The sequence below is a fragment of the Cetorhinus maximus genome, chromosome 2 (assembly GCF_964194155.1).
Source record: "Cetorhinus maximus chromosome 2, sCetMax3.hap1.1, whole genome shotgun sequence".
In the NCBI taxonomy this organism is placed as follows: domain Eukaryota; kingdom Metazoa; phylum Chordata; class Chondrichthyes; order Lamniformes; family Cetorhinidae; genus Cetorhinus; species Cetorhinus maximus.
In genome coordinates this window covers 177,140,695-177,156,141 of record NC_135880.1, presented here as the reverse complement: position 1 = coordinate 177,156,141, position 15,447 = coordinate 177,140,695, and the positions used below count along the sequence as shown (strand labels likewise).

Sequence of the window (15,447 nt, the reverse complement as noted above, 5' to 3'; positions counted from 1 at the left end):
ATTGGCTGCGTGCCGCAATTTTACATGGGCGGGCCTTATTTGGCCCGCCCAGCGTGACACGCACCCGGAAGCACTGAGCGCTCCCTCTGTGGGCGGCGGGAGAAGGCGGAGTTGGGGCCTGCGCTCTTTCGTGCATGCGCGCAAAAGAACGTGGAAATCTCCCTGAGGCTCAGAGCTGCCTCAGGGAAATCAATTTGAGTTTAAAAAATTTTAATAAAGAAAGAAAAAAAATTTAGGACATGTCCCCTCATGTGCATGTGTTACATGTGCTGGGACATGCCTGAATTTTAATGAAAATCTTTATTTCACTTATAAATCATTCATGAAACCTCATCCCGCCCGTGGATGAGGCTTCATGAAAAATGCGAAGGCCGCCTGGGCTCTTCGCCTGCCCCGCCAACCTTAAGGTTGGACAGGCAGTTATGTTAAGTGGTTTAATTAGTTTTTAAACGGTCTTAATAGGCCTTTGACAGTTCGGCAAGCGTGCAGTCGACTCCGGTGTGCGCCCGCCGAACTGAAGATCTGAATGACGCGTGCTGACGTTATTGTCTTTTTGCTCAAGACATCTTTGTCAATCTCTCCTTTGCCCCCGCCTATCGCTGGCCTTCTATCCAGCTTCACCTGCTCCACCCACCTTAAACAGTATAAATTTAATCACATTTCTACTCCTCTTTAGCTCTGAAGAAGGGTCATACGGACTCGAAACATCAACTCTGTTTCTCTCTCCACAGATGCTGCCAGACCTGCTGAGCTTTTCCAGCATTTTGTTTTTGTTTCAGATTTCCAGCATCGGCAGGTTTTGCTTTTATCTGAAATGGATAGCTATTTGGATACTAAAGGAATTAAGGGATATGGGGATAGTGGAGTTGAGGTAGAAGATTAGTAATGACTTACTGAATGCAGAACAGGCTTGAAGGGCTGAATGGTCTACTCCTGCTCTTATTTCCTACCTTCCTGTTTCCTTGTCAACTGATATGAATTTCAGACATTGAGCCCAAAATGATGCTTCATCTCCGTTCTCATTTTCCACCCCCAAAACGTCCGCGGAAAGGAGCCACACGCAAAACAACTATCAACCAGCACGAAACCGACAGGGATGCGAGGTGCAGCATTTTAATGGAGCAAAGGCAGACACCATACCTATGATGGCAAAGCCATTATCGTAGTTATAGTTGTACTCCAGGCACTGTGCTTTGGGCAATTCCTTCACATTACATTCAACATCATTATCATCGCTGCACAGGGATGGAACCTAAAGACAATTTAAAGAAGGAAAAGGCCAATGAAAATTCAGTGCCTCAGACTGATCAAGACTGTGGAAAATGCGTCAGTAACAGTTTTAGATTCACAGGACCAAAGGGAGCAGTGTACAAGAACGTGAACTAGCTAAACCTTTTCAGTAGGGCCAGTGTGGGTTCAATCCAAAAAAAAAAACGACCTCCTCCAGCCCCACAATCCTCCAAGATACATGAACTCCTCCATTTCTGGCCTCTTACGCATCCCCGATTTTAATCACCCCCACACTCAGTGGCAGCGTCTTCAGCTGTCTAGACCGTACAATCTGGAATCCCCCAGCCTAGCCTAAACCTCTCCGCCTCTCTCTTCCCCTTTAATATGCTGCTCGAAACCTACCTCGGGTCCTGTCCTGCTACCTTTTTATGAAATTTAATTTGAAAATCGCTCCTGGGAGGTGCCAGGAGATGTTTTGCTATTTGAAAAATGCTACATAAACGCACGTTGTTATCGATAATTTTCTAACGCTGCGCTCGGAAAGTCTACCTCATCGCGCCGATATGGTTTTACCGTTTCGGCTAAGGCGTTGTCAAAAGTCCTCTCAAAGTTATCCAGTAGACTGAAGTCATCACATCGATTCACATTGTACTGCACCTCAAATCGCTTGTTGCCGTTATTCCCAAAGCGTTCTGCTGCGGTGAGTCAAAAAGAGAGGGTGGGTGTTCAATTAAAGGACCCACGTCAATACAAAAGGTGCCCCCACCCCCTCCCAATCCTTTATCGCATTGGGAACCTGACGTCGGGTCCATTTCCGGATCCCGACCCCACACGTTTCAGTGGCACGCCCTCTGGTTTGATTTTACGTGAGGCGCTGATTAGTAGGCCGTGAACACGTTGGCCACCCCTAAGGGCAGGGCTGGTCGGGGGCCAGCTCATGAGGGAGGCTGGCAGCCTGCTCTGTGGCTGCAGTTGGAATGTAGCTCGAGTGACTGGAGCACAAGAGGGAGCACCGCCAAGAGAGACAGGGGAGGGGGAAGGGACCGGAGTGATTTTCTTCATCCTCCCCAGTACTCTGTGGCAACGGCAGGCCTCTGCCTTCCCTAGGCCGCAGGTTTCCTGCTGTTTTGATTATTTACCCATCGCGGAAATCTGGAGCCACTTGGTCCTCCTGCTGTGCAGTCGCCTCCTGCTGGGCTGGCTGGCCATATACAGAGCAAGGGATTCCATTGCCTCGGGGAAAATTAGAATAACGTGGATAAATGCGGCCTAATTACTTCCTCATCTCCCTTAATTGGTTTCCTGCTGATGCCAGGCAAGTAGCCAGCAGCGCTGCCCCAGTAAAAACAAGCATTTTGGGGGACTGGCCTGATGGGTTTTTCACTGCTTACCCAGATGCCCTCCCCCCGCACCCCCAACCCTCCCCCACCTTCCTGACCGACCTCCAAACCTGTCTCCAAGGCATTGGGAAAATTTCCATCAACGTATTTGTTCACGCAAGCAGCTGGGCCACACAGGACAGCGAGATTCCCTGTTGGATCTCTCATCTGCAGCGAGATTGGGGGATCTAGACTGGGATGACACTGCTAATTCTGTGTAAAGATGGGGTTTCCTGTTCCCAATCACCAGCCCTCGATTTGTGTCAGGGTTTCGGTGGGTTAGCGGGGAGGGGGTGGGGGGGTGAAAATCTAGCTTGGCTGCGATATCTTCCGCAATTAACCAGCCTGGACAAGATCATTATGGACCGGATTTTACACACGCAGATTTGGCGGGTCGCTTCCCGCCCCTCCCCCCACAATACGAACGTAAAACGCGGCGTGATGACATTAGGTCGGCAAAGCTACATCATCACGGCAGATGTTACAGAAGGCAAGCGAGCGCCGAAATCAGGACCCGCCTGCCGATTTGAAACGACCAATTAACAGGCTATGGAGCTCGTCAAAGCGCCAGATTTTGTGTTGCCCACTGCGTTTTTCCGATGTTGGACGGGAAAACGTTTGGGAGAGTGCGGCAGCTATGACAAGGCAGCACATGGATGGGTGGGGTGGGAGGGGAGGGGGGATGGAAGGCCTGCACGTAGCAGCAGAGCCTGCAGGTGAAGGTGGCAGCGTCTATGTTTTTGGACTTCGTTTATTTTCATTTTTGAGCCTGCCTTTAAATACGTAGCCATCATTGACTTCCTGTTCACAGCGTAACCCCTATCCCACATGACACCCCGGCCTAGACTCCTGATTGGTGCGCAGTGCCCCTCCTTCGCACCTCCAATTGGCCGCTTTCCCGCCGGGCGGCTACTAATTGGCTGTCTGGCATTTGATTGGCTGAGCTGAGACAGCGGGGGGGATGGAAGCAAGCAGACCACGTACTTCCCAATCCGCCTCCCTCGAGCCGCCGAAAAATCTGGCCCACTACCAAAACTCATCCAATGAATAATGGCAGCGTTGAGATGGAATCTGAGTTTGGCATTTTAGATGCTCGCCCCCTCCCATTTTGAGATTACAGTCATCTACTAACAGAGCTGCTGGCATTACCATTCTGCCAATCATTTTGCACTCATTATAAATCTCAAAGGAGTATTTGATCAATAAAAAAAAAAATCTATTGTCTGCTCTGGCAAGTGTCACTTACTGGAGCAATCAGGCCTCATGGATGAGGCAGCTGGAATCCACAGGCCATCATGAGCACAATAATAATTTTCAACTGCTTCGACAGCAAGTCCATATCCATCAAAGCAGTACAGAGTGCAGTTCACACGCAAGTCATCAGCAACACAAGAGAAGCCGCCATTCAGAGGAGTGAAAGGCACTCCGCAAGTCGTATCTATTGAGGAAAATAGGTTCGAGTATCAGTGATTGACCTTCCAGATACCCTGACGTGAATTTTCACTGCTTCCTGGATGGGTGCAGCCCCAGTGACACTCAAGAAGCTCAACACCATCAGGATTTGATCATAGCTGCTGAAGACCACTTGCTAACAGACTTAATATCCATCCACTGCTGATGCACTGTGCCTCCAGTATCTAGGGTCTACAGCACTCATTGCAGCAACTCATTAAGGTTACTTCAATACACCTTCCTCCCCTGTGATCTCTATTGTTAATCCAATCCCAGGCCAGTTGGTGACGTATGAAGCTAGACACTGTTACTTTTCTTGATAACAGGCCTTTTTTTTCACAGAATGAAACGTTACATACGTTTGTTTCCTACCTCCCAAACCAGTGTCCCGGCAGTCTCTCTTTATACTCTTTTGTGCACACCAGTAAATTAAAATATTTAACAAATTAACCAATTAAGCAAACCGATTAAGCAGATTGACAGCCCCTTAAAAGGGCACCATAACAAAAGACAAAATCTTAAAGGCAACTTACCTACTCAAATTAAAACGCTGTTTTCAGGGCTGATGGAGCACTCCAGCCCCTGGCAATGCTCACTGGCTGTGGAAGGCCTCAAGTGAGCCAGTGGACACTGCGTGCTCCCTCTCCAGAGACACCCAGCTACAAACATAGCTGCAGAAGAGGGGAAGACAGTCGGTCCAGATGACCCCCTCAACTGCCCGCTGCCTGGACCTATTGATGACCACCTTGGCCAGGCCCAGGAGCAGGCTAATGAGGAGGTCCTCCTCTCTCCCCACCCCCCTCCCCCTCCACACCAGGTGGCCAAAGATCAGGAGCATGGGGCTGAAGTGCAACTGAAACTTCAGGAGCAGCCCCTTCAAATAACTATAAAAGGGGCTATAGCCTCGTGCAATCTACATAAGCATTGAACACGGACTCCTCAAAGCTGAAGAAAATACAGGCGGCCATCTCAGCCTATGATTGTACAGGACTGCTGCATGCAACACCCTCCACACCAGGTTCCTGATGGTGAAGGGGAGGGCATCTCTCTTTATAAATGCTCGAAATACTTAAACAAACAATACCTTTCACCTATGTATCTTAACAAAATAATTAACACACAATTAATATAATCAACATAACATTAACAGCTGCCATTGAGAAGAACAAAAGCAACAATGCCATAGGAACTCAGTCACCTTCAGGCTACCCTCTAAGTCATACACAATCCTGGATTAGACAGATATTGTCCTTGTGCCATGGTTATTGGGTCAAGATCCCGGAATTCCCAACCTGAAGCCCCTGTGGGAAATGTGCCCTGATAAGACAGCAAAAATGGTCTGAGGAGAAGGTTCACCATCTGAATCGCAGGGAAACCAGTGACAGGCGATCAGTGTGGCCTCCCCGACCTTCACCCAAGTCCCAAGGTGAAGTTAAATAAATTCAAATGGCATCTGAAATGTAACTTCTGGCTCTTTCAGATGACAAGGGTGGCATTGGTGAGAAGCGGTCTTACTTGATTAACTCTATGGAGCAGATCTCAGGTGTCAAGACCTAAAGTCACTCTGAAGGGAAGCGGGACGTAAGCTGCCTTCCTCCAGAGGGTCTCGTTCCTCTTCATCTCGTAGCAGATTGAGCCCCAGTTCTGAGTTTAAAACACAAATTTGCTGACATTTTTCTGAGGGCTGCTCCTAGATTCAGTGCAACACCAAAGCACTGCAAATATCTAAAAAGGTCTATACAGGAACTATAGAATTGCCGAATGGTTACAACAGGGAAGGAAGCCATTTGGCCCTTCATGTCTGTGCTGGCTCTCTGCAAGAGCAACTTAGCTAGTCCCACATCCCCTTGCCTTTTCTCCGTATCCTGAAATTTCTTTTTTTCTGCTCGGGTGCTTATCCATTCTCCTTCTGAAAGCCACGATTGAATCTGTCTCCACCACACTCTCAGGCAGTGCAGCACAAATCCTAACCGCTCGCTGCGTGAAAAGATTTTCCTCACGTCGCAGTTGCTTCTTTTGCCAATCACCATAAATTGGTGTCCTGGCTCTTGGTTCCTCCGCCGTTGGGAACAATTTCTCTCTATATACTCTGTCTGGACCCCTTATGATTTCAAACACCCTTATCAAATTGCCTCTCAACATTCTCCCCTCTAAGAACAGCCCCAGCTTCTCCAATTTATCCATGTAACTGAAGGCCCTCATTCCTGGAGCCATTCTCGCAAATCTTTTCTGCACCCTCTCCAGAGCCTTCACATCCTCCCTAAAGTCCGGCACCCAGAATTGGACACAATACTTCAGTTGAGGCCAGACCAGTGTTTTGCAAAGGTTCACCATAACTTCCTTGCTTTTCTATGCCCCTGTGTATAAAGTCCAGTTTCCCGTATTTTTAATCAAAAAATGCTGGAAAAACTCAGCGGGTCAGGCAGCATCTGTGGAGAGAAACGGAGTTAACGTTTCAGCTCGAGTGACCTCTCATCAGAACGTTGTGTTTCAGACTCAATGGCTACTCAGACTCAGGTCAGTCGACCTGTTTAACTCCACAGATGCTGCCTAACCTTCTGGGTTTTATAAACATCTTTGGTTTTTAATTTCAGATTTCCAGCATCCACAGTATTTTGCTTTATTGCTGTCTCCCTTTTAACTGCTTTGACACCTTCCACGATCCGTGCACATATACCCCCCAGATCCCTCTGCTCCTGCACCCCCTTCTGATTTCCCTGCATTTGCTGCCTCCAGTGCACCTGATGCAAACCCAGGAAAAAGGCCCTTGAACGCAAATGCAACAAGGTAAAGTTAAGTATCCATTGCCCATTCAGCGGCCGGAACTTTCTGGCCCCTCCTATTGCAGTGGGGCTGGAAAATTCCAGCTATTGAGTCTGAAACACTGTCAAAATTTAGTTTAGGGCGAAGTTTAACTTTTTGGCAGGGGTCCACGTAGGCCAGTGATGGATCAATCGCCCATCATACAACCTGCTCAATGTTTCCTTTTCATCGATGCACAATGAACAGGCATAAGAGCATTAAGAAACAGGAGCAGGCATAGACCATAATAGCCCCTCGAGGCTGCTCGGAATTCGATAAGATCATGATTGATCTTCTACCTCAATTCCATTTACCTGCCCAACCCCTGTGTCCCTTTGTTTCCCTTAAAGTCCAAAAATCTATTCTTGAATATACCCAAGGACTGAACTTCTACAGTCCCCTGATGTAGAGAATTCCAGAGATTCACATTCCTCTGGGTGAAGAAATTTTCCCTCACCTCAGTCCAAAATGGCCTATCTATCCTGATACTATGATCCCCAGTACTAGACTCTCCAGTTAGGGGAAACAGCTTCACAGCAGCTACCCAGTCAAACCCTAGAATTGTATATGTTTCAATGAGATCACCTCTCATTCTTTTAAACATAGAGAATATACACCTATTCCACTCAATCTCTCCTCATAGGACAACCCTCTCACTCTAGGAATCAACCTGGTGAACTTTCGTTACACTGTCTCGAATACAAGTTATCCAACCTTGGGCTAGGAGACCAAAACTGTACACAGTACTCCAAGTGTGGCCTGACCAAGAGCCCTCTATAATTGCAGTCAGACTTTCTTACACATATACTGCAACCCCATTGCAATAAATGTTAACATACCATTTGCCTTCCTGGTTACATGTTGTACCTATATATTAATTTCCTGTGATTTGTGTACAAGGACCTTTAGATCGATCACTTCTTAAGAAACGATTCTGCTTTTCTATTCTTCCAACTGTGGCTTTTAATTTCCCCACATTATACTCCATCTGTTATCTACTTTCCCACTCACTTAACCTGTTCCTATCCCTTTGTAGCCTTTTCATATTTTCATCACAGTTTACTATCCCACCTAGCTCTGTGTCAGTAGCAAAGTTAAACATATTACAATGTGATCCCCTCATCTAGGTCATTGTTATAGGTTGTAAATAGCTGAGTCCCCAGCACTGATCCTTTTTGCACCCCACTAGGTACAACCTGCCAATCAGAAAATGGCTCACTTAATCCTGCTCTCTTTTTCTGTCCGTTAACTAATCCCTCAATCCATGTTGATACATCACCATCACTTTGAACCCTAATCTTGTGTAATCTTGAGTATAAAAATAGGGAAGTGTTGTTGCAACTGTACAAGGCACTGATGAGACCACACCTGGAGTACTGTGCACAGTTTTGGTCCCCTTACTTGAGGAAGGATGTAGTTGCACTGGAGGTGGTTCTGAGGAGGTTCACTAGATTGACTCCAGAGATGCGGGACTTGTCTTATGAGGAAAGGTTGAGCAGTTTAGGCCTACACTCGCTAGAGTTTAGAATGATGAGAAGCGATCTAATTGAGGTAGATAAGATGCTAAAGGGGATAGACTAAGTAGACGTGGAGCAGATGCTTCCCCTTGTGGGGCATTCTAGAATGAGAGGTCATAGTTTTAGGCTAAGGGGTGGTAGATTTAAATCAGAGATGAGAAGGAATTACTTTTCTCAAAGGATCGTGAATCTGTGGAATTCACTACCTCAGAGTGCAGTGGATGCCGGGACGCCGAATAAATTTAAGGAGGAGATAGACAGATTTTAAATTAGTAACGGGTTGAAAGGTTATGGGGGGAGGGCGGGAAATTGGAGTTGAGGCCGAAATGAGATCAGCCATGATCGTATTGAATGGCGGGGCAGGCTTGAGGGGCTGAATTGCCTACTCCTGCTCCTAGTTCTTATGTTCTTATGTAACAATCGCTTGTGCAGCATTTTACTGAATGCTTCCTGAAAATCCAAATATACTACATCCACCAATTTCCTTTACCTATCCTGCTAGTTACTTCCTTAAAAATCTCTTCATAGATTTGACAAACAGAATTTCCCTTTCATGAAACCGTGTTGGTTTGGCCTAAGCATATCATGATTTTCCAAGTGCCCTGTTACCATGTCCCTAATAACAGATTCTGACATTTTCATGTCAAGTTAACTGGCCTTTAGTTCCCGATTTTCTCTTTCCCTCCTTTCTTGAAAGCAGCGTTACATTTACTACTTTCCAATCCACAGGGACCACTCTGGAGTCTAGGGAATGAGATCAAAACCAATGCCATCCACTATTTCTGCCACCGCTTCCTATAAAACAATGCAGGCCATCAGGACCAGGGGGTTCATCTGCTTTCAGTCCTATTAATTTCTTTTCTCTTTATTAATATTAATTACTTTAATTCCTCCCTGTCATTAGGCTCTTGTTTCCCCAACTCCCCAGGTCTATTATTGCCTGTTTCGCAACCCATCCCCAGGTGTCAAAGTCAAACTTCACCCCTTTATTTCTCAAAGCTGTTGAGAATGACTGGAACATTTAATTGAATCATAGAATCTTACAGCACAGAGTGAGGACATTGGGCCCATCCTGTCTATGCTGGCTCCTTGAAAGAGATATCTAATTAGTCCCACTCCTCTGCTGTTTACTCATGGCCCTGCAAATTTCTCCTTTTCAAGTATTTATCCAATTCCCTTTCGATTATTGAACCTTCTCCCACTGCCCTTTCAGGCAGCACATTCCTGATAATAACAATTTACTGTGTAAAAAAAAATTCTCCTCGCTTCAGCCTGGCTCTTTTCCCAGCTCTCTTAAACCTGTGCCCTCTGGTTATGCAATTGATATGAATAAAATATTTACTGAACCACAACATCATTTTATACCTCTGATGACAATGTGAATATCACAAGTCCGGTTATTGCCGGAAGGATCTGTCGCAGTGTAACGCACAACAGTCTCTCCACGGGAGAAGAAATCTCCAAGTGAATGTGTCTTCCTAATCTTTACTGGAGCACCTAGGAACAAGGAAGCAGAGGGGTTTGAAAAGTAGAGTTATGTGTCTGACTGCTTGTGGCAAAGCAACATCTTTGACAATGGCTGCATTCATCCATCTGTCTTTGGAGTAGGTATATGTCTTCAGCACCTGGGCAGTAACCTGGAAGATTAGATAACCTATCCTTCATAGAACTCTAGGAGTGCAGGGGCCACGAGCTCATTGCACAGACCAGAAATCTCCTCCTTATTGGAGGGCGAGAGGCAGTTGTGTTTATAATGGGGTGGATTGTCATGAGTTCCGTGGCTTCACCCCCCCCACCACCCACCCCATCTCTGTAAACTCCTTCAGCCCTACAACCTTTCAAGATCTCTGCACTCATCCAACCCTGGCCTCTTGTATCTCCCACAATTTCCACTGGTTGGGCAGTGAAGGGAGAGAGCTGATGCTCTCATATTCCTAATGGGGACAAGTTAGGAACAGGAGGAGGCCTGTTCTGCCATTCCATGAGACCATGACTGATCTGTGGCCTACCTCCACAGACTCTCCTTTGCTGCTTATCCCTTAACACCTTTGGCTAACAAAAGTATATCAATCCCAGATGATAACTAACAATTGATCTAGCATCAATTCTCATTTGCAGAAGAGAATCCCAAACTTCTATCACCCTTTATGTGTAGGAGTGTTCCCTAATTTCACTCCTAAAAGGTCTGGCTCTAATTTCCAGACTCTGTCCACTAGTCCTACACTCCCCAACCAGGGGAAATGGCCCCTCTCTCGCTACCTTATCTGCCCCCCCCGCCTTGATACTGTACCTGGAAACTGAGCGTTCCCCAGAAACACAGAGGACTCCATCACCCATGAGTCACAAATCCTACTTTCATACTGAGAGATGGCTAACATGATACATAGCCACAGGGAGACATCAAATCTAAACTTAAACAATTTAAATTTAAGTTTATTTACATAGCGAGATTTGGATTTGTGCAAACTGCTTCATAGCTGAAAACTGCAGTTGATAATACCTGAATTATCGGAAAACTGGGGTTCCTCCCACATGGCTTGATAAGTCTCCTCATGCGTCAGGATGGGTGATGGTGAGCGACACCTGTCAATCACAGGGGGTTCAGTATCTAAAGAAATGTAAACAAATCATTCCCTCAGTAAACTCTGTCCTCAATGGTTACTCAAATGCAAATAATGGTTCCACAGGAACTAGGTAGATTGTACAGCACGGAGCCAAAGCTGTTCCAATGAATCCGCTTCCATCGTCCCTTCAGGAAGTTTATTCCAGGTCACATTAACTCACCATGTGAAAAAATTCTCCCCATCTCTGATTCAATAGCATTGCAATATTCTGAAAGTTCCCATTTCAGATACACATTGCCACTGAAACTGCCTGACAGGGTGGCCTATCGATGCCCCCGTAACTCTCTTTCTGACCTCTCAAGAGTCAACACAATTTTGAAGCGTACCATAAGTATGTTGTGGACAGTTAAATCATTTTCTTACTGCTGTTCCCACAGGCATCTGGCTCCATATTCAACTAGGTTAAAGATGCTCTATAAATACAAGTGTTGTCATTGAGCCACAAGACGTTTGAAATAGCAACTTTCAGAATACTGCAGCGCTTATAGGTCAGATCCCAGTTTCAATATTTTTTTATTATATATTAGGAAACTAAATGAAGGATCAGGACCTAAAGTCAAGGGCTTTACCAAGGGTTAAATGTATTAGAAACACTGGGGTGGGCAATGTGAAACACTGGCGGTTATACAATGCCAAACTTACGTTTTAGATTCAGTAGATCTTATGAGGGAGGAGAGACTGAAGGGAGAGAATGTATAAGGTAGGAATCTGAAATACAAGTTTTGATGTAAACCGGAGATCTTGTGGTGTAGTGGTAGCGTCCCTACCTCCAGGTCAGAAGCTTCAGGTTCAAGTCCCACTTCAGGACTTGATAGCCATAGGTGGCATGTTCAATAACATGGCTAAAGAAGTTGATTGTCAGCCTGAAAATTCTTCCAATATGCCTGATGTAGGCAGTAAGAGTGAGAACTGCAGAGGGCAATGGCAAACCACTGCAGTACTTTACCAAGCATAATCATGGACCAGTCCAATGGAAGTTCATAGTCGCCAACACCCTCTTAGGGCATGGGACCTGAAAAGGGAGGAGGATGTAAAACCAGTGTGGGCGTGAAGAGGACAGAGGGTGCATATTAGAAGGATCTTAAAAAAAACAATGTTGCAATGGCAATATTGTTTAAAAAGGGTAAGACAGGCTATGGTGTGGAGGGATGTTGGACCCCAAAGCTGAGAGAATAACCACACCTCCAATGCAGGAGGCTTTAGGAGGGCCTCCAAAAAATACAAATATAAATTAGTGTCTTTGCCACATGACAACTGTGTAATCTTTAAGGCCATGAAGGAGAAAGTAGCCATCATTCCAAGATGCATAATCTTTCAGGATCACCAATACCATAATTATACTTCTTTCCCTTAGCAGAAAACTACCGGACAGCACCTAAATCGCTAAAATTAGAGGAGTGTCGGCTGAGATCAATGTATCACAGCTGTGATTGTTCACAAGTAGTGTTTACTCATCAATAACCTATCCAGTGGCTACTCACCAATAACCTTTATATTAAAGGAGCAATTTCCTTTGTTCCCACTCTTGTCCACTGCTGTATACATGATGCTGATTTCTCCAATTGGGAAAAGGTGAGGTGGAACCACTGCAGGAATGACTTGTAAAGACACCTTATGATGAAGAGGAAAGGTTACTGTAAGCGACAATGTCCGTGAATTCAACCATGAGTTAACTACGAGAACCCTCCCGCTCTTAAATTAGTGACTGTGGAATCTTCCACGCCCAACTAAAAAGGGCAGACAAAGCCTTGCATTTAACATTGCGTGTGAAAGATGGCACCTCTGACAGTGCAGCACCCCCTCAGTAATGACAGCCTAGGGCTTGTGCTCAAGTCATCTGCAGTGAGACTTAAACCTACGATGTTGTGACTCAGAGAGAAGAGTGCTCCCCACTGAGACCCAAATGATGCGGGTTGGGGAAGTGGGTGCTGGGGGGGTGCGGAGAAAGGGTGATAGTGGCATAGTGGTGATGTCACTGAACTAGTAATCTAGCGGCTCAGGCTAATACTCTAGGGAAATAGGTTCAAATCCCACCATGGCACTGGGTAGAATTTGAATTTAATCTGGAATTGAAAGAGAGTCTCAGTAATAGCGACTGTGAAACTATCATCAACTGTCATTAAAAACCCATCTGGTTCACTAATGTCCTTTAGGGAAGGAAATTTGCTGTCCTTACCTGGTCTGGCCCACATGTGACTCCAGACCCAGAGCAATGTGGTTGACTCTTAACTTCCCTCTGAAATGCCCGAGCAAGCCACTCAGTTCAAGGGCAATTAGGGAGGGTAACAAATGCTGTACTTACCAGCAATGCCCACATCCCATGAAAGAAAAAAAAGGAACAAAACACTTAATCTGGATCAATCCTTAAATGGATACTTGGCACACACCTCATCAGCGGAGTTATCGTTGGCTTCTGGTGTCTGCCAGGTGACATTTGCTGTTTTCTGATGTTCTGAAGTCGCTACCTGGACTTCCTCTGGACAGAGGATTTGTGGAGCCTCAGTATCTAATTGATAAAACAGTATGAAAGACAAAATCACCATCTTGTCAACTAAACTAAAACTACACAGTGTAATACAAGTACCTTTCCATTGTAATATTGTTGAATGGTAATCAAGCGGCAACTATACAACAATAACTTATATTTAGATAGCACCTTTCATGTAATAAAAATGTCTACACCAGACAAGAATGTATTAAATTTCTGAAATATCGGAATACTCAGACTCATTAAAGGACAGGGTGTGAATGAGTCCTGCCTGCAGATACACAGGGCTGCGTTGTAACAGACACAGTGACCAGAACTTTCTCTGAGATAGATGCAGCTTTCCTTTTGGTTCATTGTAGAAATTGTTCTAAAAGAAATGGAAAGCAATGAGCTACAAAGTCTGACAAATCCTAGCAATCTGGGTGACATCAAGGGACTAACCAAAGGAAGAAAGATTTACATTTACACAACATCCTTCACGATCTCTGGACAAACCAAAGGCTTTACAGCCAATGAAATATTTTTCAAATAAAGGGCAGAACTTAAATCCCCCCCAGATTGTGAGATGGGGCGAAAGGTTGTATAATTGGATGGAAAGTGCAGGGTAGAGAGCCAGTCGCCTTCCCAACCCCTTCCCAATGAAGCATGGAGCTGGGAAGACCAAGAGCGACCTTCCTGCCTGGAAGCCATTTGAAGCCCTTAAGTGGCCAATCAAGGGGCCACTTAATGACATGATTCTGAAGCCACTGTTATCCCACCATGTCTGAGTATGGGTGCCGTGCACCATGCTAGGGAGGTCGCCTGACGGCCTCCCTGTGGGCTCTGGTATGGGGAGGGCCCTCCTTAATGTGTGCCACAAGGTGCCCAGACAGCTTCCCTGGCAGCCAGGGTTGCCCCCAACCACCTCGCCCCCCCGGAGCCTGCCCCACTCGCCTATCTGCTGGGCATTGATGCCCTGCTCTGCGGCCTGCTGCACTCCCAGCAGTGGCCACCGCTCCCAGTGGCGCTGCTGGGAACGAAAAGCTGCCAGCTGCCTTTAAAGCTACAGGAACCCCGATAGCACCCCCCACGATTAATTACCTGATTTACATTTAATCCTATTGAAGCTCCCAGAAATGGCTGTGGTGGCGTTGTCACTGACAGGGCCATTAAATTCAGTCCATGGTCAATGTCTTTTTTTATTCATTCACGGGATGTGGGCTTCACTGGCTGGGCCAGCATTTATTGCCCATCCCTAGTTGCCCTTGAGAAGGTGGCGGTGACAACTGAGTGGCTTGCTCGGCCATTTCAGAACCTTGCTGTGGGTCTGGAGTCACATGTAGACCAGACGAGGTAAGGGTGACAGATTTGCTTCCCTAAAGCATTAGTGAACCAGATGGGTTTTTACAAAAATCAACAATGGTTTCATGGTCGCCATTAGACTTTTAATTCCAGATTTTTATTGAATTCAAATTTCACTATCTGCCGTGGTTGTGTTTGAACCCAGGTCCCCAGAGCATTACCCTGGGTCTCTGGATTACTAGCCCAGTGACAATACCACTACACCATCACCTCCCCTGTTCTAGGGAAACATAGGAAATGCAGTAGCAACATCCCACAAACAGTAAGGTGATAATTAGGCAACCAGACTATTTAGCGATGTTGGGTTTTTGATAGATTTTGGCCCAGGATACCACCGAGAACTTCCCTGAGCTTCAACAAATTAGTGCCACGAGATGGTTAACATCCACCTGAGAAGGTAGATGGGACCTTGGTTTATAATCTCATTTGAAATGGCCGCGCTCGGTACTGCACTGGAGCAGCAACCGAGAATTTTGTGCTCAAGTCCTTGGAGAATGGGTCTTGAACTCAGAGGCAAGAACCCATTGAGCCAACGGCAGAAGCACAAACTGGGCTGGATGCCTTATTCCAAACCAAATAAACTGGGATTAATTGTGATGATATGTCAGAGCAAA

The 15,447-nt window shown here is 46.0% G+C and overlaps 1 protein-coding gene across 1 annotated transcript in view; it reads right to left on the bottom strand.

The window, feature by feature from the left end:
- Nucleotides 1-15,447, bottom strand: part of svep1 (sushi, von Willebrand factor type A, EGF and pentraxin domain containing 1) — a 229,044-nt gene that overhangs the window by 120,960 nt on the left and 92,637 nt on the right. The window contains exons 8-14 of the mRNA XM_078529199.1: nucleotides 13,392-13,510; nucleotides 12,486-12,615; nucleotides 10,881-10,988; nucleotides 9,746-9,877; nucleotides 3,856-4,047; nucleotides 1,804-1,925; nucleotides 1,141-1,252 (exon numbers count right to left, since the gene is read on the bottom strand). Of these exons, the coding sequence (XP_078385325.1) occupies nucleotides 1,141-1,252; nucleotides 1,804-1,925; nucleotides 3,856-4,047; nucleotides 9,746-9,877; nucleotides 10,881-10,988; nucleotides 12,486-12,615; nucleotides 13,392-13,510 (915 nt within the window). The remainder of the gene's footprint in view (nucleotides 1-1,140; nucleotides 1,253-1,803; nucleotides 1,926-3,855; nucleotides 4,048-9,745; nucleotides 9,878-10,880; nucleotides 10,989-12,485; nucleotides 12,616-13,391; nucleotides 13,511-15,447) is intronic.